This window comes from Globicephala melas, chromosome 20, assembly GCF_963455315.2.
Source record: "Globicephala melas chromosome 20, mGloMel1.2, whole genome shotgun sequence".
In the NCBI taxonomy this organism is placed as follows: domain Eukaryota; kingdom Metazoa; phylum Chordata; class Mammalia; order Artiodactyla; family Delphinidae; genus Globicephala; species Globicephala melas.
The window spans coordinates 13,533,414-13,555,070 of record NC_083333.1 but is presented as its reverse complement, the minus strand read 5'-3'; the positions used below and the strand labels follow the sequence as shown (position 1 = coordinate 13,555,070).

Sequence of the window (21,657 nt, the reverse complement as noted above, 5' to 3'; positions counted from 1 at the left end):
AGGCTTAGCTCCCAGCTAATGGTGTATGGTTCACTGGGGAGGGGGCCCTGAGCCAGGCCCTGGGTCATGTGGGCATAACTCTGCCCACTTTCTTTCACTTTCATATCTGAACCCACATGAGCAAGGTGATGCCATTATAGGAATCCCTTTGAAGAGTTCATCATTATCTCTGGGTTCACTCATGAGTTTTCCCATCATGAGCAGAGACCACGATGACTTCCTCTCTCTGGCACCCTGTGATGATCAGGAAATTACATGCAGACCAAGCTGTGCTTCTCCAACTGTGATGTGCACAGGGATCACCTGAGGATCTTGTGGAAATAGTTTCTGATTCACTAGGTCTCGGAAACATCCTGAGATTGCATTTTGAGCAAACTCCCAGGGCGTACTGATGCTGCTGGCCCAGGAACTGTGTTCTGTGTAGCAAGGGTCTGGGACGCTGGGACCTTAGTAATGTTGCAATGACTTGCAGTTTGTTAAATAGTTTGTTTCAGATCTCTCTCTTATGAAATAAAATACTATAGAAAGAGCTCATTCCCTTCCCACCCACCCTTTGCTGCTGCATGTACACACATGCGCGCACACACACATGCACACACACGCACACACACACACGTGATTTGCAAACTTCCCTTCTTTAACTCTAACTAGTAGCAAGTTGCTTGAGACACATGTGTCAACCAAGCAGGACTCTCCAATGTGAAATGAAACTCCCATCTTTAGAAGAGGAAGCATTTCTTGGGCTCATGATAGAGTTGGGGGTCCTAGGAGTACCCCCCCACCCCTACCATATATATATTCTTACTGAGAAAACCCCTTCCTGAGTTTTGGTGTCTGGAGTCTAGTTCAGATAGACACTCTGAAGCCAGCCTCTCGTAAGGCTGGGTTGCCCCCTTCTCTTGCTCTGTTCATCCTCTCCACCCCGCAACTTTTCCGGTGGCCTCCATCACCCTGGCTGTGGGGTGCAGGTGGGAGAAGGCGGCCATGGTGAGGACAGGACAGAGTATGACAGTGGCCTTGGCCCTTCCAGGAGATGACCTCATGCGCTGTGTGGACCTCTACAACCAGGCCCAGTCCAAGTGGTTTGAAGAGATGGTGACCACCACGTTGGTGAGTGACCAGAGATGCATACGCTTGTCCGTGCAGGGGCGGGCGCTCAGGAATCCCTGGGTGGATGGTGGTGGATGTGCAGGCAATGGGGTGGAGGTGACCGTGGAGATGGTCATTAGATCTGCTCTAGTGTTGGGACTGAGACCTCAACTCCGGACCAGCCTGTGTGGACTCAGATCCCTGCCCCGGTACTTCCTAGCTGTGTGAACACGGGCGACGATGCGCTCGTGCTGCATCCTCCGAGGGGTCAGCGTCAACCAAGCAGACAGTGGTCCCTTTAGGAAAAATAACCAAGTTGAGTATTTCTGTGAAGTCAGCACCCGCTGAAGGGGGTGAAGCGGGGTTGGCACGTGGGTCGTGGGGCCAGATGAGAAAGGAGGCATCATGCCAGGTGCTTACCACACCGTCCCGCGGCCCCCAAGCCACCGCCGTCCATCTGTCTGTCCAGCATGAGACTAACCCTCCGCCTTCCCCAGGTGCCAGTCCACCAGAGCAGATTAGAGGCCTCCCCCGGGCACAGTGACCTCGTTTTCCTCCTGGTTAATCTCCTAATTAAACTCCCTGCTTTACTTCCTGCGCCCAGGTTAATCACCTGAACAGTGACCTAGTTGTGCACAGAAGAGCAGCCAGATCTCCTAAATTCCAAAGATGCGGGGCCACCTAGGATCCAAAGGGCAAACACTCCGCGCTTCCCTTTGACAGTGGCCACCCTGCTCCCGGCCCTCCTGGCTCCCTTGACCTGCCCCTCAGCGCTTGGGGTGGACAGAGGAGACGAGGCCGCTCAGCAGAGGCCCGGGGACAAAGCCCCAAGAGTTGGAGGTGCAGAAGCTTCTGCACGTGTTCCATCTCTCCACGCCATCAGGGGCTGGGGCTGGGGCTGCACCGGTGCAGACGCGTGATTAAGGGCACGACAGACCCTGGTGCAAATGCCGCTGCTCCCATAATTCCCTGTCGCTGTGGGCAAGCGATGTTACCTCTGCAGGTGTTCATTCCCTTGTTTGGAGAATGTGGGTAAGAAGAGAACCTCTTATAGTTATGATGAGGACAATTAAGCAGTGCCCGTAAAGCCCTTAGCACCCACCACGCCTGGCAGAACGAGAGTCAGGAGACAGTAACTGCTGTGCCGTCAGCTACACCTTCACTCCCAGATACGGGGTGGGTTCCTCGTCAGACCCCAGAGGGTCAGGCAGGATGGGGGATAAGCAGGCAGCATCTGTGTTTTGTGTATAGGGGGGTGTGGGACCCGCATGGTGGGGAAGGTCCCCAGGTGGAAGGGACACCCCCAGAGGTCTCTGCCGGTTTCCTCCTCTGCAGGAGCTGGAACGGCTGGAGGTGGAGAGGGTGGAGATGATCCGGCAGCATCTGTGCCAGTACACGCAGCTGCGGCACGAGACGGACATGTTCAACCAAAGCGTGAGTTCCCCGGGCCGAGGCCAGCGGGGCCCCTGGGGGGCATGGGGCCGGGGAGAGCCATGGCCCTGTGCCGTGGTGGCAGGTCAAGGAGCTGCTACAGGTGAATCTGTCTGGCAGGTGGGCACGGGCTCGGGCCTGTGGGTGACCTCTTGGGATGGACATGTCAGTTACCCTGGATGTCCACGTGAATCCATCCCGAGTGCATCACGTAGATGCGTCACGATAGTTAAAATAGCTGGAGATGTCCTTGCCTCCCCTGGCGAATTTCTTACGATGCTGGAACTATTCAAAACCTCTCAGGCCGACGTTCCATTTGACCTGTTCTCAGGTGGTAAATGTGGAGACTGATGGAAGGAGAAACAGGTCACAGACCCTTGGGCCACCTGCCCTTTCATCCACCCTGACGTCTGGAGGGTCACATGCACGAGGGAAAGCAGGGCAGAGGCCAGAGCTTCAGGCCCCCGGGTCTTCCAGCCCCTGCCACGTCTGTCCCTCGCACGGGCCTCCCCGGGGCCTCACAGCCCTCTAGAGAGGCTGCTCTGACGGGCACGAGGGTGTAAGCAGCGTGGTTCAGAGGATATGTCCCTGGCTCGGCCGCTGCCTCTGAAGATATCCCTCTTCTCTATCCCTTGCAGACAGTCGAGCCTGTGGACCAACTGCTTCGAAAAGTGGACCCAGCCAAAGACAGGGAGCTGTGGGTCAGGGAGCACAAGACGGGCAACATCCGCCCCGTGGACATGGAGATCTAGACACACGGCCTGGGGGGTCCTGCCGAGGAGGGGCTGGGGTCCCACGCAGAGGAGGTGGCACTCCTGCCAGGGGGGGACCTGCTCCCAAGCGGGGCTGCTCTCCCACCCGCTCTCCTGGTCCACTGAGGAGAGGGGACAGTGAAGCCAGAAGGGCGGCCCGGATGGCCCCGTGGGGAGCTCCTCAGTGTTCCCAGGCCGAGAAGATGGATCCACAGCCCTGCCCTTGTCTCCGAGGTTGAAGCCCCCCCAAGTCCCATGCCGTGCTTGCCACTCCGAGAACAAACCGAGGCTGGAACGTTGTGGTCCCTGCTGAGCACCAGAGAGGTCCCCTCCCCACCCAGAGCCAGCTGTGTCACACGCTCACGCCCCTGGAAGCCCCAAGGCCCTTCCTCCAGCCAGCCCGCTTGTCTCCAGGGCTTTGGAAGGGCGGGGGAGAGAGGTCTCTGTCTCCAAGCCAAGTGTCAGGATCAGAATCGTGGATAGAAGGCACCTTTCAGCTCAACAGCCCGCACCCAGAATCCTTTGCAGCAGCCCTCCCTCTTTGTTTTTTCCCATTGCATATTCTGGGAGCCCACATCCTGGCTCTTCTCTGCTGCTTTTCATCACTGGGAGTCTTGGGAAGAATGCCTGCCTCCTGTTTTCCCAGACCGACCCTGCCTGCAGAGGTCAGGAGGGAACTACCTCATTCAGCAAATTCGCCCCAAGTTGGAGCATTGAATCGTGTTTCCTATTAGATCGGGCATCAATGTCACGTGCTGTCTCTGGGCAGCCCCGTCCACCCAGCCCACAGCCGCTTCCTCGGGTGAGCTCCCTCTTCCACCCTCGCTTGTCCTGGGGGCTGGGTCAGTCCCGTGTTGGAGATGGGTTGGGGCAAGTGTCTGTCGCCCCCCAGATGGCCCCACCTGCCTAGGCACAGCGGGGTCGGGACCACCGTCTCGTGTATGGCTCTCACTGGCAGGCACTGTGCAGGCATCGCAGACTCTCGTAGCCGCAGTACGTGTCACCAGGCAGTCTGGCACCTTGGCCTCTCAGCTCCTGCACGTTTCAAATCCCCGCACGGAGCCCCTGCTTGGTGCTGCTACCCCCTTGCCCTTTGCCCACCTCCCCATTCCTGGGAGAGCCTGGTCTGAGCGTGACCTGGGAAGCTTTGGCACCGCCATCGGGTCCTCACTCATCACTTTCTCCCTTACGTGTTAAATCTTGAGAAGCAGCTCGAGGCCACGGGAGGAAGAAAAGGGCTGAAGGAGGTCAGACGGCTTGCAAGGGGCACGTTCTGGCCCGGAACCCGCACCCTGAGAACCCATCTTTCCCGTTAATCTTTCCCTTGATTACTTTGGATTCACAGGACTCACGTGTTTCTCGTGAGGGCAGACGTCTGAGGTAACTCACTGGTCCTTCTCTCTGCCGTCCATGCTGGTAACCGATGACTTGTTATTCTTGACTCTTTTGGCACCTCTGCCTTTTGAGTCACTGTGGCGGCCTCGTAGTTACGGTAGAAAGATGCCGTATAGCCTAAAGCAAACCAAGCTTTGCCAGTTTCTTTATTGAAACATCCCAACCAGAAAGGTCAGCAGGAAGGCCTTCACCAACATGGAGGCCAGCAGGACGGATGTGTGTCTGGCATGGAGAACCACTCCTGGTCTGAAGTTGGGCCATGACACCAGCTGCCAGCTTGGGGATATCATTTCTTTGGTTTCTCTGTCAAAGATCGGTGCTAGTAGTAATTGCTTTGTGGCTTGCTAAACTAATTTGTGGGCGATTTCCCGACATTCAAAGCCAACAGCCTTGTTATTAACGCAGATACTTTAAGTGTGATATCGCTCGTTGATTTTGTTTTCTCATCCCCATCTGAGGATTCCGGAGTCTTCTGTGCTTCCCTGGGGCTCTCTTGCCTCTCTCAGGGTAGCCCAAGTTGGCCCCTTGTGGGCCAGTCTATTTTCTGAAGTCATTCTTTCCCCCTCATCCTTTTCTCTCGGTTTCGTTAGCCCTTCCACATCTTTTTCTTTTTTCTTCCCTCGTTTATTCATTCATCAGGCATTTAGCTGAGCCTGGGCAATGTGCTAAGATCTAGGGACAAGGTATGGCCCTGTCATCCGGGAAGCCCACAGTCTCTTGTTTGGTATAGACTTGTCTTTTCTCCAGGGGTCTTGCAGGTCAGTAACTTTGGCATTCACATACAGGTACTCGCTGCAGAATTTAGGTTTGCAGAGACACTGTCTGTTGTGCTGATAGCTCTTCTTTCATTCGTTCCCTCATTCACTCATTCATTCATTTAATCGGCAGACACTTGGGGCAAGCCAGGCATTGTGCCGGTACTAGAAATGTAGCTGCGTACCAGACAGGCACTCCGCCTACTCCGCGTAGGTTATAGGAGGGTCTGCCTGGCTTGATTCAGGGTGAGTGGCCCCAGGCCATCCTTGAGCACATCCGTTGTTCCATTTCTGAGGACAGGTGAGCCTCTTCTACCTGGGAGACACGGGTGCACTTCGTTTTGTCTGTGATAGCCCTGATTTTTTACAAAACAGTCTCTAAAACAAAAGTGAGTTGCCACGAAAACCTCCAGGAAAAGCTACTTGTTCCTCTCCATTTTTTTTTTCTCTTGCTTTTGATCAGTATTGCAAAGCCCTGGCCAGCTGAGCCACAGGGACGGCTGCCCCAAGGTTCTGCCCGTGGAACCGCCTTGGGCCTCCTTTCACTGGGGCTGATTAATGATCGAAGCAAACTCAGGAACCAGGGGTTTGTTTCTGTTCCCTTTGTGAAAACCAATCCATTACGAGATTAGGGGATGGGTGCAGAGAAATCCTGGTGGAGCCAAAGCCCCCTTCTTGGCAGTTCAAGCCATGAAATTCAAAGGACGTCAAAGACCTCAGCTTGTTTAAGTGATTTTACTTGCAGCTGTGAGTGGCCTTGACAAGGAGAGTTTAAACAGGATTCTGCAGACCTGCTGCTGACTATGTAGGTGGGGAAAGCCTCGGACAAATGTTAAGTGGGGCGCAGACCAGCGGCCGGCTTCCTTAGCCGGCATACTGTCTTATTTCCATAAACCTCCCCGCCCCTACAAGTCCCCCTGCCTTTTCTTTTTACAAGTTTATTGAGATCTTTGACGTTTGGTATCGGGGATTCATTGACATACAGTATAATTCACCCTTTTGAAGTCTACAGTTCAGTGAATTTTGACAAAGGTACACAGCCTTGTAACCAGCACCGAAATCAACATGGTATTTCCATCACTCCAGAACATCCCCTCAGGCTCCTTTGATGTCCATCCACTCCTCCCACCCCCAGCACCTGGTGACCACTGATGGATTTTCTGACCCTGCAGATTCGCCTTTTCTAGAATGTCGTAGAAGTGGAGCCACACTGCAGCAGCCTTAGAGTCTGGCCTCCGTCACTCGGCCCGTTGCCTCTGAGTCACCTTGTGGCTGGATGTCAGGAGCTTGTCCCCTTCTATCTCCGAGTAGCGGTCCGTTGCATGGGTGCTCCCCACTGCTTCCTTGCTTTTAAAATGAGTTGTCTGCCCCCGAAGTTCCTGGCCTGGGGTCTTAAGCTCGTTTGCACAGCTGCTTTCAGCCAGCGGCGCCCACGAGCGGTTCTTGGGGCTCACGCCTGCGTTTTCGGATCGTGGCGGGGGGAGGGGGCGGGCAGGGTCTCCACTGCCCTCCATTTCCGCTGGCATCTCAGCTGGTAGTTCTGCTTGCTTCGGGGGACCCTCCCTTCAACTCGCCCAGTCCCTGCCATTTGGTGAGGGTTAGAGGGTGTGGAAGGTGGGTGGAGGGAGCGTGGATGAGAAGACAGGGAGCCCATCACCACCCTCTCCTGGATCTCTGTTCCTTCATCGGCAAACTGAAGGTGTTCGTTCTAGACGGTCTCCCAGGCCTCCTCCAGCTGCTGCGTTCTGTCTCCTCCCCTTGGCACCTCCAGTTTTGTACCCTGTGCCCACGTCATGCCCAATCTGTGTCCCGTCAGCACGGCTGTGCGTGATGTCACCTAACACCCTCATGAGAGGGATACCCAGGCGCTTCTCTGTTCAGACACAAAAACTTACGAGTTTCGTGAGCTGTTGAGAATGAGGTAGTTCCTCCTTGGACCCCTAAAGAAAGCAGAAGCCATTAATTTTCCTCCACCAAGTTTTGACACCATGTCCTGAAAGTCACTTCCAAGGAGCATAATAAACAGGCATGAAGACACGGCCCCCTCCCTTCAGGTGCTTGTCGCTGCCGGAACTTTGCTCACCTGGCCTGTGCCCTCACCGTACTGGATGGTGGCAGAGAGAGGGCCACACCCAGCTGACACTGGTCAGCTCTGGGCCTGACCCCCAAGGTAAGAACTCCTCCAGGCACATCCTGATCGTGCCCTGCTCAGTGAAAGTTGAGCCCCGGAAGGCAACCAGCACCTCTCCCAGCAAATGGAAGACATTCTTGGGTCCAGGCCAGGTGAAGGTATGGGCCATGGAACCCAAGTCACAGGGCCCCACGCTGCCAGGGACCACGAAAGACTTTCACACCATGAAAGTCATTCCTGTCGGGCCTTTCCTGAAAGTGAGGGACCCAACTCCCCTTTCCTGGTTTGGGTGAGACCAAGACAAGGGACAAAAACCAATGTTCCATTTCCCCTAACCCCCTAGATGCTGGGGCGTGGCTGTTGGGTGCCTTTGTTGGGAGGTGCCTCTGAGGGAAGAGGGGCTGTGATGAACTTGGATCTCTATGCGCTGTTCAGGGGAATTGACCCTTTGTGTCTGAGGGAAATTCCTAATGGGATTGCAGCGGCGGGATGCAGGGGCTCAGACACATGCGTGCTCTCCTGGGGACAGTGTGACATGGGGATGAGGAAGGAAAGCATATGGTACCAGGGCAAGAGCACCGGACTGGCCCTGCTCTGCTGTCTCATTTGTCCCATAACCTGAAGTTAAGTCACCTCCCCTCCCGGGACCCGTGTGTTACCGAGTGGAGTTGCTCCCCATCCGGCGCCACACGCGGCAGCAGACTGGCTCTCGGGACTGTGGCCTCCAGGCAGCCATGTGGACCCAGGGACAGTCATTCAAAGGGACACGAGCCATCCTTGGTGACAGGGGCCCCAAATTTGCATCTCTGCCCTTAGGAAGGAGATGAAGGGGGTGGGCAGCCCTTTCACAAACGAGCACATCAGCAAACCCCATGAAAGTGGAATTTTCTAACAGACTTGCTTGTTTGCTCTGTTTTCTGTAACTTTTGCTAAATACTTTATACATTTTTAACGTTAAACAGCGGTGTCTCCTCCAGCATTCCTCCTCCCAGAATGAATGTGTTTACTCCACACTGTATATCCTCCCGTCCCCTGGCTGCCTAGATCAGTAAATAAAATTGACGTACTATAATTTATAAGTAACACTCTTGAAACTCTGATCCCTATGGAGGCTGTAATCCACCCTTCCCACCCTGTCCCCACCCCACCCCCAGCCCCGTAATAGCATTTGTGTGTATTAATGCTGAAAAGTTAAATGTTTAAAGGGTTTAAATTTTGAAGGCGTTTGCTATATATAATTGTTCTGCATTATTATAAAGCATTTTCAGGAAGTTAGTTAAATGTTCTCTTTTTTTTTTCCTTCGGCGCTGTGTGTACACTTGAGATGCTTAGATTCATCCCATGTAAAATAAACTGTCCAGAGACACTGAGTCGTCCCACTGGGCAACCCTCTTCCCTGGAGGGCTGCCACACTCGCCTTTGTACAAATGGGCTCAGCGTTCCTCCCATACTCCCAGGCTTGGTGATAATTTTACCCCCGATGACTTAGCAGAGGGACAAAGGGCACCTGGGCATTGACCCCCCCCCACCCCCCGATGGGTATCACACTGTCAGACCCACACCCCTGGCCCCAGTCCCCTCCCCTGGAGACTTCTGTACCTGTGAACGGAAGAGGCTCCTGGCTGTTATTTCTTCTCTTACCCATCCATCCATCCATCCAATAATTATTGAACACCACTGTATGTCAGACACTGCTCTCAGTACTGGGAACACATCAGTGATGAAAACAGATCAAGAACCCTGACCTCATGGAACTTATTTTCTAGCTGAAAGAGACAGAGTAATGAAATGATACAGTGTGTGTGAAGATGTTAGGTGTTATGGAGAAAGGGCGGGGGGCGGGGATGGGTAGTTTCAGGGGTGAGGGTGGGTGAGTTGCAACATGAAATAGGGTGATTGGGGTGGCCTCACTGAGAAGGTGACATTTGACCAAAGTCGAGGAGACCTGGGACTTTGAAGTCCCTCCCTGGGAGGAAGCCTGGCAGGTAGCTGGGGGAAGCATGTTCCAGGCAGAGGAGGTAGCCCCTGTAAGGGCCGGAGGCACCTAATGGTTTGAGGCCAGTGTGGCTGGAGGGCAGGGCGGGCAGACTCTGCAGAGCTTGGAAGGCCTTGCAAGGCCTAGGACTTTTACTCTGGGGGCGTGGGGTGGTCCAAGCCGGGTAGCGCGTGCAGCCTAATTTCCTTGCTGTGGGGCTCGCTAGGGGGTCAGGGGACCAGGGCAGCCATAACCCGGGCAGAGGGGATGGTGCCTGCAGGGGTGGCCACGTGGAGGTGGGGAGAATGCTCAGGTCCTGGCCGTGCCTTGAAAGTGGAGCCAGCACGATTTCGAGCCAGATTGAAAGGCGGGGGGGTGACGGAAACAGAGGCGCTGGTGATGACGCCGAGGATGTCGGTCCAAGCAACCCGAAGGATGGATGGCTATTTACCGCAATGGGGACGCCCTTGGGAGGGGCGTTCCTTCCCATTCTCAGCCTCCCACCCGCCCTCTCCAAAGCCCCTTACCTCTCTGCTTCCTGGCCGGGGTCGAAGGGTCCGCTTGCCGTTCAGCTCACGCAGGGGAAGGTAGAGGAACGGGATGGGAGCTGGGGGACTCCCAGCTTGGGGTGGAACAGGGCCAGCCCCTGGGAAGAGCCTGTGTCTTTCAGTGAAGGCCAGGCCGGGAGAGGGAGACACAGAGTCACTGGCTGGAGACGAGGCCTTCTCCCCAGTGGTCTTAGGGGTTCGGGGAGAGTTTATGGCCCCGGCTCAGACTTAACAAATCCGTTCACAATACATCATCCCCAACAACTTGTTTGGCTAAGGAGCATAAACTCTCCCTCTGATAGAAGATGTTTATTCAGGTTTTCAAACAAACCTCCAGGTCATGACCCCTCTCTCGGCAGCATCAACACAGCTGCCTGTGGTCCCCTCCCACGGTTGGGCCCCTCCTGGGCACAGCAACCTGAAGAATGTGGACAGTACCTGCGCCTTCCTCCTTGCCCTTGGGAAGGGCAGAGGGACTGAGGGAGCTCTGGCTGCCTTCTGTGTTAAGCCGGGGCCCTGCCTCCTTACCCGCCTCTTCCGTCGTCATGGCAACCCAGGTCCTCACCTTCAGAAATGCGGCTTCTTGACCCCTCTGCTCAGGCCTCCTTGAGAAGGGAGGCGGCTGTAATGTCTTGGAAAGAGCCCTCAGTGGGGAGGCTGCCCTGGGCTTTCCTCCTGGCTTCGCCATTTGGCAACTGTGTGACACAGGCAGGTGACATCCTTTTGGAGCTTGGTTTCTTCCTGTGACATCGGCCTCGCCTCACCTGCAGTCTCGGTGTGGATACCCAGGAGGCACTTCTAATCACCTCCCATGCCAGGTTCAGAGGCCAGGGTGAAGGCCTCTGGCCTCACTTTCATGGCCTGGCTTTTGTTTGTTTGTTTGTTTTTGAGTCCAGTGACTGTCCTGTTTCCAACTGCTCTGGAGAACAAATGCTGCAAGATAGTGAAAGTCTAGACAAAGAGAAAGGGCTCCTTTCAAGAAACGATACGCTGTCACAAACTGATGGGAAAAAATAATGACACACACATACGCACCCCACCCCCTAACATGAAGGCCTCCTGAGAAACACTCTGGACCCGCAGTGGGTGGGGTGGGCAGGAGGGAGAGGTCAGCACATCTGTGCCTGAACTTCCGGGTCCTTTCTGAGCAACACCAGGGGAGGCTGGCAGGGGGCTTTCTCCCAGCAGCGGGGACCTGCTTTCCCCTGCCATTAGCCTGTTACGAAAAAGGACAAAAACCCCGACTCACCCGCCTAGACACTGTGGGCTTCATTCTTTATGGTTACCACCCCTGGACAAAGAAGAGACATCTCTCCTGTCCAAGATGGCGATTCTGGGGTTCCAGGCGTTATGCCAGCCAAGCCAGGGCGCCACCGACCTCTCCTTTGGGTGATGCGATTTCAGGTGCAGACCTACTCACAAGGGCTCTTCCCTGTGGCCTGTCCTGCTGACCGAGCTGACCGCAGCGGCGGAAGCCTCCCCTGGTGGAGCTCCCTGTCCCCTGCTTGTCCAGTCACTCACTCAACAAGCATGTTGTCTGCCAGCTCCTGGCACCAGGCTTGGTTGCAAACTGATGACCTGCTGCTGAAACGGAGCCACAGATAAGTTATATTTATCCCACCCTATGCTTTTGAAAATTTTTGAAAATTTGGAAATCACTCTTAAAGTTTGGAAATTGCAAATTTCCAATTTTTTCCAAATTTCCAAATTTGGAAATTTCAAACCTGAAAATCTGATTTCTGGATTTCTTTTGGCTTACCAAAAAATCTAGTAACACCAGGCCATAATCCCATCTGACCACATTCAAATGGAGTCAAACACTGGCAGCCCCTGCCATGCAGGCGTGGGCCTCACCACGCCTACTGCCTCCCTGACCCCCGGCTTCACTCACACACTCCACTTGCTGGCCCCTGTAAGCAGTTTAGTTTTTGATCCCTGTCATAGAAGAAGAATGGCAAAAACTAACATGCGTTCAGCTCTTACTACGTGCCAGGCTCTGTTCTAAATGCATTGCACGTATTAACTCGTTTCAGCCTCACAATAACAGTGGGAGAGACGCTATTATCATGCCTGTTCACTCAAAGAATAGTCACTGAGGGCCCAAACCCGCCAGATACCCTTCTGTCGATGGAGATGCAGCGGGCAACAAAATAGATAGAATCCCCGCCTTCATGGCGCTTTCATTCTGGTGCGATCCCAGGCAGCAGGCAGAATACGTAAACAGTAAGTCAGAAGGTGCACGTGCGATCAAGGAAGAGCAGTCAAGCAGGATAAACAGCCTGACGGTTGGGGTGCTCTTGTTGACAGAATGGTCACTATAGGCCTGGCTGAGAAGGCGACATTTAAGGAAAGCCATGAAGGAGGTGAAAGATTAGGGGAAGAGAATTCTAGGCAGAGAGACGTTAAGAAACGCACCTGGGGTCACACAGCTAGTGAATTGCAAAGCTGAGATTTGAAATTGCAAAGTGAATTGCAAAGCTGGGCTGCTTCCAGAGCCTGACTCCTGACCCCTGCATTACAGGGCCATCCCTGTCGCTGAGACCCTCAGAAGGCAGGCAGGGAACATCGTTGCTCTTAGAGAGCTAGAGCTGGTGGGGTAAGTTGGCGCAGGGATGGGTGAGGGGCAGTGGGAAAGGCCTCGGCTCAAGGCTGCGGCTCTGAAGATTCGGATCACCTGTCCTATCCTCCCAGAAGGCCAAGAGGGATTGACCTCCTGCTGTCAGCTCTTTATTTTAATCTCAGGGGGCTTCTGGGAGCTCGTCTCCCCACTCAAGCTCCGGGCCCCTCCTCCCTCCAAGTACAGGGGTGAACCAGACACAAATCCGCCTAATCCACCAGCATCTCAGGGTGCAACCGCCTCCAGCAGCACCCAGCCAGGCAGCCCGGAGACCCCATTCCTCCCACACACCCACCCACCCAGCGGCGACAGACCGGCTGGGCCCACACCTGCTCACCCATGGGGAACAGCAAAAGCGGAGCCCTGTCCAAGGAGATCCTGGAGGAGCTGCAGCTGAACACCAGGTTCACAGAGGAAGAGCTGAGTACCTGGTACCAGTCCTTCCTGAAGGAGTGTCCCAGTGGCCGCATCACCCAGCAGGAGTTCCAGACCATCTACTCCAAGTTCTTCCCCGACGCCGACCCCAAGGCCTACGCCCAGCACGTGTTCCGCAGCTTCGATGCCAACAGCGATGGCACCTTGGACTTCAAGGAGTATGTCATCGCCCTGCACATGACCAGCATGTGCAAGACCAACCAGAAGCTGGAGTGGGCCTTCTCCCTCTACGATGTAGATGGCAATGGCAGCATCAGCAAGAACGAAGTGCTGGAGATCGTCACGGTCAGTGGCAGCCTCTGCGCTCCCGGCTCAGCTCCCGGCTGGGCTGCACGGGGCTCACCCGGGATCAGGACCCCCTGCTGCTGCTTCCGCACAGGGGGCCCGGCTGGGGGCGGGGCCGGAGGGGGGAGTGGGGACCCGGGCCTTGGGAGTCAGTGGCTCTCACAGCGTGGCCAGGAGGGGTCTCCAATAGACCAGTATTAATAGAGGGTTGGGCGCGTTCCCACAGCTTCACTTTCCTCCTAAAGAAGAAGAATCTGGGTATTGCCTACTATTTACCTTTATTGTTTCCCTCTTTCCCTCCCACCTTCCTTCCTTTCTTCATTAAAATGTCCTTCAAAACCTTCCACAGGACGTACTCAGATTCTTTCACAAGTCATTATATATATATATAGCCACAGGGCTTGTGGGATCTTAGTTCCCCAACCAGGGATTGAACCCAGGGCCATGGCAGTGGAAGCATGGAGTCCTAACCACTGGACCGCCAAGGAAGTCCCTCACAAGTCATTTTAAAGACACATGTTTCAAATACATTGGCCCAGGATAAGTATATCTGATTAGATTTTTAGATGTCTGAAAAAGAGTTTCATTTAATATATAAGGAATTCATGCAACTTAGAAACCTACACAAAAGAAAATGAAAATCGCCTTTAATTTCATTATCCAGAGAAGACTACTGTCAACATATGGGCATATACCTTTCCAGTCTTCTATCTGTAGATTTAAAAATAATTTTAGAACTATGACATATTCACGTGGTTTTTAGTATACTTTTTTCAGCCACTATTTTATTATGAATGTTTTCAATATCAAACTGTTTTTAATAGCTGCTTAGAATTCCATCTTATGGACATGCCGTAAAATTATTTAACCATCCCTATATTTTTGGACAATGAAGACGCTTCTGTTTTTTCCTATTATATCATTTCTATTTCCCTTCATTTAGTATCGTTTTACAAGATCTTTTTTTTGGCCCCACTACCCCATGCCACTAGCTTTATTTCTCTAATTCCATTCCTGTTAAGAGAGAGAATGTTTTTCCTATTTTATATAATTTTTGATGCATTTGCAATCCTGCTTTCATTTGCACAGTTCTTCCACCCTTATTAGGAGAAACCATAAATAAAATAGCTAAGCATGCAGCTTGTGGTAAGTGGACTCTGCTTGGGCCTCCCATTAGGGGCAGGTGTGTGTGGGAACCTCGCTGGCCTCTGGGCGCGGCCTGTAGAGCAAGCTCCCCTGGATTGGCAGGTGGCCTGGGATGGGGACCACTCTCTCAGAACCACCTAAAGGATGCCAGGCCCAGCAGAGGCCTACAAGTTGGTGCTCCTTCAGGGAAAGGAGGAGTTGGGGGAGGAGAGAAGGAGGGGGGCATCCACAGCTGAGGCTATGCAAGATGATGCCGAGGGCTTCCCTGGTGGCGCAGTGGTTGAGAGTCTGCCTGCCGATGCAGGGGACACGCGTTCGTGCCCCGGTCCGGGAAGATCCCACATGCCGCGGAGCAGCTGGGCCCGTGAGCCATGGCCGCTGAGCCTGCGCGTCCGGAGCCTGTGCTCCGCCACGGGAGAGGCCACAACAGTGAGAGGCCCGCGTACCGCAAAAAAAAAAAAAAAAAAAAAAAAGATGATGCCGAGCCTCTACTATTCACCAGGTTCAAGGTCACTGGCCTGGGAGTCAGAAGTTAAGGATTCTGGTCCCAACTACTTCACCACCAAACTGCATGGCCTCGAGAAAACCATACAATCTCCCAGCGCCCAGGGTGAGGACGCAACTGTTCGTTCTCGGTCCATTCACCAAGGCCCTGACAGTCCGTCCTCGGCATTAGAAGCGGGGTTGGCCGGCAGCCAGCCACTCCCAGCCTTTAGCCGTCCAGCCTGCACATGGTTCCCTGGCTCAGGACAGACGGAGGAGTTAAGGGAGCCACTGCACTTCAGCGCCGGGAACCTCTGAGCTCTGAGCGCTGTCAGCAAGGCTGCTGCCCCAGCGGCCGGGTTTGGTTTCCTTGCTTCTCTTGTTACGGCACAGGGAGCTGAAAGGGGGCTTCTAAAGCTGCTGACCTTCCCCCCAGGTTAATTTCACAGGCGTTACTGCCCCTGCCTGGCTGGCTCCCCGATGTCCCCAAGGCCTGGTGGGATCCTAGTAACCTGGAGCTGAAAGGGCACATCGAGACCACCTTGTCCCTTTCCCTGATCACATATCCTTCTTTGCTGGATATTGTCCATCCAACTCCTTTATTAATGAGACTAGAGGGAGGTGAGACAGATCCTTGAGCTTTAGGCTAAATCTCTCTCTGGATCCCTCCCTGAGCAGGAGGGTAACCGAGGGGCCTCCCGAGACCTTCCCCAGCGCCTAGAATGCTCTCCAAGACATTCCAGAATGGCACGCGATGCAAGTACAGAGGTTCTGGAACCAAACGTGCCTGGGTTAGAATCTCCACTCTTCTGCTTCCGGCTGGGTGACTTCTAACAAGTTAGTTGACTCAGTTTCTTCCTCTGTGAAACGGGGCCAATAACCCCCACCTCATAAACTTGTCATGAGTCTACAGGTAAAAAGCGCCTAGAAAAGTGGCACACGTTAATCACTTGACAAATATTAGCCCTTACAACCAAGGTACCACCTGGACCCAGAAGAAGCCGTTTGATATTCTAAAACTTCTGGGGAGTGGGGTTAAAGGTACCAGTTCCCAAACTGCAGCCTCGGGGCTGCTATGGGATTATCACCAGGAAGTTTTTGATTCTCATTTTCATTTTCTTAATAAGATGAAAGTCATATGTCTACAGGGGCAGGAAATCCAAACAGTGCAGAAAGGGACAAAATAAGAAGGGAAAGCTGTCTTCACCCCTCCCCCACATTCCCTGTCCCTTCTGAGGATCTCAGAAGTACAGATGCCCCTTCCCCACCCCCAGGAACTTGGATTCAGTAGGGCGGGCTGGGGCCTGAGCATCTGCATTTTAACCTCTGCTGTGGGGCATCCTGGTAAGCGACATGGCTTCCCCCAGAATTACTCCCTCTCATGGGTTCTCCCTCTTGATTTGGTGTAGGCTATTTTCAAGATGATCAATCCTGAGGATGTGAAGTGTCTTCCGGAAGATGAGAACACCCCGGAGAAGCGAGCTGAGAAGATCTGGGGGTTCTTTGGCAAGAAGGATGATGGTGAATTACTTCTCCTTCCTAGCCTTTGATTTCACAGTCATGGGCTGTGTCCTAGAGATCCCAACAAGATCGACCCTTGCGAGTCCAGTGCCCACGCAGGACCGAGGACCCCTCCTCCTGCTGCGGGGCTGTCGGAAGGGCTTCTGTGGGGACTTGCGCAGAATGGTCAGTGGGCAGTTGTGGGACCCCTCTGGAGCTGATGGGAAATGGCACCAGATCCCACCGCTCATAAAACTCCATCCCTGCCTGAGATCTCTGGGGGGAGGGGGAAGGCTCTAAATGATGGTGTGCTTTGGAAGAAGAAAACATCTTTTGTTATGACAGAGTTAACCCACGTTGAAGGAATAGTAAAACGTCAAGGCAACAGCCCATTAGCAGTTTGTATGCAAACATGCAAACGGCAAGTTTAGAGGCTTTGCAAAGCAAACCACTTTCTTTTCCAATGGAGTGCCTGTTGTTTTTAGACACTTTGGTTTACTTGTTTGCAAAAATGCCTTCTGCACGGTTGGGACAGGGTAAACCTCACTTCAGAATAATCTGAAAGCATGGAGTCCCAAGTAAGTGGGATCTCAATTTACATGGTTTTTCCTTTAGGAAGTTAGTTTGGGTCCCTTGAGAAGCATGGCCAGATGGGATTAGAGTTCGATTAGATTTCAAGAGATTGATGGGGGGAAGGCGTATGAGGAAAAAATGGGGAGGGGTCTGGAAGAGGCAGGGATAAGCCATCAGACTGCAAAGCAGATGAAACGTTTATGCGCAGAGGCAAGGTAAGCAGGTTGGGTAAGAAAAGTCTTAGACTGCAGTGCTGGGCTAGGACAGTCTTGGCAAAGCTGAGGGGGTGTCCTCAAGCCCCCTTCTTCCAGGAGCTGGCCTGTCTTGGCTCCCTGCCCTGTTCGGTCTGGCTGGGAGCAGCCTGTGGGGAGTACGGCCTTGCATTGTAAGCGGAGATGGATTCCACAACTGGGCAGTGAGGGCTGCCGGTGCATGAGGCCCATGTCCAACTCGGGAAAGACACAGGAGAGGGGCTGGTGTCAGATGGGGGCTGCAAGCTTGAATGACCACAGGGGCCGTGATGATGAACGAGAGAGAAGTGGACAGAGGCCCTACTAAGTGATAGATAGGGACTGGCGAACAGTGTGGGGCGTGAGGGCCTGTCTGGTCTTACGGCCTCTGGTCAATTGTTGCCACGCTGGAATACAGTGCCACTGGGGCCCCACCATCTGATTTGTTCAAAAGAGAGGCCAGCAATCGAGATGTTTAAAATCCGAAGTGCCTCAACTGATGAAACACTGCGTGGTCCAAGCACATCTGAGGAACCGGTATTGGCCCCTTTTGTGATCTCTGGGGCAGTCTCTTCCCAAGGTTCCCGGGCACAGGCCTGAGCAGGCTGTTCAATAAGGACCCTGCTAATCTGCGGTCTAGGAAGAAGGCAGATTAGCAACCAGATCTTTGACGTTAGGGCCAGAACTAGGGCGAGGCGAGGGAGGTGCCCTGGCACAAAATTTAAGGAGGCACCCATTCTCAGGTGCCAGCCCTGTGCTTGCAGGACCCTAAAAGTGAGAGCCTCCTTAAATTTTGGAGGGTAGGCCCCTCCCTTGCCTCACTCAGATGTCACCTCCCCTTTGAGCGCACCTTCTCTGGGATGCAGACTGGTGACACCTTACCCCACTGGCTCTTTCACCTGCTTCATGACCCCCTTCTGGGTCTGCCATGTGCTGAGTCCCTTGTTCTGCTACGTGCTAAACTGCAAACTGACCCAGGTGAAACTCACAGGGAGGCTGAGACAGTACTGCTACCACGTGATTTGTGTTTTCACATGGCCCATCTGGAGACAACGCCTCACTCCTGGGAGGAGTTTCAAGCTATGTGTGAGGCTGATAGAGCAGCTGGGACTTCTTCTTCTTCTTTTTTTATAAATTTATTTATTTATTTTTGGCTGCATTGGTTCTTTGTTGGTGCGCACGGGCTTTCTCTAGTTGCCGCGAGTGGGGGCTACTATTCATTGCGGTGCCCGGGCTTCTCATGGCAGTGGCTTCTCTTTGCTGCAGAGCACGGGCTCTAGGTGCGCGGGCTTCAGTAATTGTGGCTCCCGGGCACAGACTCAATGGTTGTGGCGCACGGGCTTAGCTGCTCCGCGGCATGTGGGATCTTCCCGGACCGGGGCTCGAACCCACGTCCCCTGCATTGGCAGGCAGATTCTTAACCACTACACCACCAGGGAAGTCGGCGGCTGGGACTTTAAAACCCAAATTTCACCATCCTGACCTGCACAGGGAAACAGGCTGGATCCTAATCCAGGAAGGATTAAGGTTGCCGAAAAGGCCTGGAACATAAGCCAATGGCGAAACCCAAATAGCTCAGCCAAGCTTTACTGAGCACCTACTACGTGCAGGACTATGAGCATAGCCATGAGCAGGAAGGAACAGCTGCCTCGTTCTAGGGTCATTTCTACAGGTGACTGTCTCCATCAGACAAACAGTTTCCTGGGCCAGGGAGCATTATCTCACTCCTTTCCACGCCACACCCTGCCCTCTGCCCCCTGCAATGACCTCAGCCCCAAACACAGTGACTCTGGCACAGAGGAAGGGCTTAGTGAGTGCATTTCACTGGATAGAACTGAATTCAATAGTTGGGGACAAGGATCTCTCTTGTCCTAAATGGGAAGGTAGATCACGGATGCAGAGACGCCTAGGAAAGGATCACCAGCCAGTCAGAAGAGACACAGCACACTTCCTCGAGGCCCGGCAGTGCCTGAACTTAACCCTCTTGTTGCTGGTTCCTGGGGAGGTCCAGGGGTCCTAGGGTGGAGTCAGGGGTGGGGTTACCCTCCGGGGCACTGAGACTCAGTATTTTCATAATAGATCCATCCGTACTGGGTATGCTGGCCGACGTCAGCTTTATCACAGCCTATCCTGACTGTAGTAATTTCTTCCCCCCTGTGCACAGATAAACTTACAGAGAAAGAGTTCATCGAGGGAACCCTAGCCAATATGGAAATTCTACGACTGATCCAATTTGAGCCGCAAAAAGTGAAGGAGAAGCTTAAGGAAAAGAAACCCTGACGTCAACTGCTCAGGTCTCCTCCCCGTCCCCCACGCCCCAACGTAAACACGCACGTGCACACGCGCCCCCGGGGCGGGAGAGCCTCCAACCCGCAGCACATTAACCCCGCAGCACGGCTTCCTGCCAAACTGAAGCGTCTTTAGCAATTCACCAAGTCCCAACCACTATACCTGCCTGCCTCCCCTCCCCCTGCCCGCCAGCCCAGGCTTCCGCAGTAATCCCAGGATTAGGTCACAGGAGGCCTAAATATCCCCACCCCGTACCGTGTAAGCTCCTTTGTGGATTGTTGGGTAAGCAGGTTCCAATAAATGCAAGAGGAGCCGGGAACATAGCTGACTGGTCATTCTCAAACTGGAAGAAGAAATTTCTGTCGGCTCAGCCTCAAAGACAAGGATGTGTCGCAGCCGTAGGCCAGGGTGCGGGGACTGTGGTGCTGAAGGAGAGACAGCACAGCCCTGTTCTCGTGCAACTCAGGGCGCAGAGGAGACCACAGACCTTTAAGGAGTCGGTTGAGGTGGTGAGGTTACCATGGAGACACGCAAAGCACTGTGGGAAGACAATGGGAGGGGCCGACTTGCCCAGAGATGGGGAAGGTGTTCCTCATGAAGAGGCATGTCAATTAAGGCCCAGTGGACTGCCGTGGGGGAAGGGTGGTGGTGGGGAAGCAGTGTGTCTCAGAGACCCTGAGGCAGGAATGAGCGTTTCGAGTTCTAGGGCCCTGAGAAGGCCAGTGTAGCCAGAGAGCAGAGAGGGAGAGCGGATTGTAAGGTAAGCCTCCAAAGCAGACAGGGGCCAGCGCATGCAAGGCCTTCCCTGCAGCCCAGGGGAGGTGAGGGTGGTGGGTACCGTGTGGGGTTCCAAGTAGGAGGGATTTCTGTTTGTAAGAGGACCCTCTGGCAGGGTAGAAATAAATCAGAGGGGCAAGCCCGAGGCCTGGAGATCACACTCTTACAGTCGCCCAGGTGGCCTGGGCCAGGGGAACAGCAGTGGGATGAAGAGAATGGGACCTGCTCGGGAGATATTTAGGAGGTAGAATGCACCTGACTGGTACAGGGGAGGAGGGAGGAGCAAGGATGGCAGCCAGGTTTGTGGCTTGGGTGCCGGGTGAGTGGTGATGTCATCCACCGAGATGGGAAACACCAGGGAGAGATGCTGGTTTCAGGAGATAATGACAAGTTCAGTTTTGATACGCTGCAAGGTGAAGAGAGATGGCCCTGAGGCCCCTATTTCTAGGGACAAGGAAAAGGAGACGCAGAGACAGCAAGCAGGTCGCCCAGGGTCAGCTAATGAGCAGATGCCAGGCCAGCACTGCCCACTGGCCCACACTGCCTTATCAGAGCTCTAGGGCCTGGAACACCTCAGAGCTCCACTGGCGGGTTCTCGAGAGCATTGTGTTCAGTTTTGAAAGTTCATTTATTCTCCAGGCCTAAGTTCCAAGATGAGGTTAGAAAAATGCAGGACATGCAGATGTCCTGGACACTTGAGCAACCTGTGTGCAACGCTCTGAGGCTGGGGCGTCTCCATCTGCTGGTGTGGGGGGATCACCCCAGCTTTAGCAACAGCAATGGCACAATCACCGCCGCCAGAAAGTGCCGCTCTTTGTGGAGGGCGAACTGGAGAGTCATCGTAACACTTACGGATGGAGCGTTTCCTATGGGCCTGGCATCCTGCTAGAGGCTCGGCATTATTTCACTGATGGAGGTGTTATTATCCCCATAGTGTAGATGAGGACACCAAGGCCACGAAGTAAGAGTAGGATTTGGTACTCAAACAGGAGTCCCTTTGATTACACCAGGCTGCCTCAATAGTTTTCACCTGGACATGACAGGACAGAGAATTCTGGGATTGCACAGCATCGGAGCTGGAAGTGAGAGGGGGCTACACAGCATCTGGTCCAGTGGTTCTGGGGGGAAGACAGTAATAACCTGCCCAAGATACCCCTCCAGTATCAGACACAGCGGGCCACCCAGGAGCCATGTGGGAGGGAGACGAAAGACCCAGGGTGGTCTAGGGACAGAACCAAAGGGCTCA

At 53.9% G+C, this 21,657-nt stretch overlaps 2 protein-coding genes and 1 long non-coding RNA gene across 15 annotated transcripts in view; 2 read left to right on the top strand and 1 right to left on the bottom strand.

Annotated features, from left to right (window-relative positions):
- GAS7 (growth arrest specific 7) overlaps nt 1-8,828 on the top strand; it is a 200,447-nt gene extending 191,619 nt beyond the window's left edge. For all 7 annotated transcript variants that reach the window (XM_030861414.2, XM_060290881.1, XM_060290879.1 and 4 more), the window contains 3 exons: nt 1,031-1,110; nt 2,425-2,523; nt 3,159-8,828. In XM_030861414.2, coding sequence (XP_030717274.1) covers nt 1,031-1,110; nt 2,425-2,523; nt 3,159-3,272 — 293 coding nt within the window. In that variant the 3' untranslated portion in view covers nt 3,273-8,828. The remainder of the gene's footprint in view (nt 1-1,030; nt 1,111-2,424; nt 2,524-3,158) is intronic.
- Nucleotides 598-20,115, bottom strand: LOC115855824 (uncharacterized). 7 transcript variants are annotated; one of them, XR_009560419.1, is made up of 6 exons: nt 19,890-20,115; nt 11,326-13,652; nt 10,642-11,027; nt 10,056-10,191; nt 9,153-9,319; nt 598-7,362 (listed from the first exon to the last, which is right to left on the bottom strand). It is a non-coding gene; the product is annotated as an uncharacterized lncRNA (long non-coding RNA). The 7 variants fall into 7 exon arrangements; XR_009560423.1 differs by having other exon boundaries at nt 10,056-10,185; XR_009560424.1 differs by having other exon boundaries at nt 10,056-11,027; nt 11,326-11,657; nt 13,023-13,652.
- RCVRN (recoverin) lies at nt 13,033-19,625 on the top strand. The gene is made up of 3 exons (XM_030861415.2): nt 13,033-13,413; nt 16,452-16,563; nt 19,510-19,625. Exons 1-3 carry the CDS (start codon nt 13,033-13,035, stop codon nt 19,623-19,625), a joined length of 609 nt encoding a protein of 202 aa, XP_030717275.1.
- Nucleotides 20,116-21,657: the final 1,542 nt, after the last annotated feature.

Excerpts from the sequence above, each read along its gene's own strand:
- RCVRN (XM_030861415.2), top strand. The coding sequence starts at position 13,033 with ATGGGGAACAGCAAAAGCGGAGCCCTGTCCAAGGAGATCCTGGAGGAG. Across the intron at positions 13,414-16,451 it reads AAGTGCTGGAGATCGTCACG|GCTATTTTCAAGATGATCAA; the intron begins GTCAGTGGCAGC and ends GATTTGGTGTAG. Across the intron at positions 16,564-19,509 it reads CTTTGGCAAGAAGGATGATG|ATAAACTTACAGAGAAAGAG; the intron begins GTGAATTACTTC and ends CCCTGTGCACAG.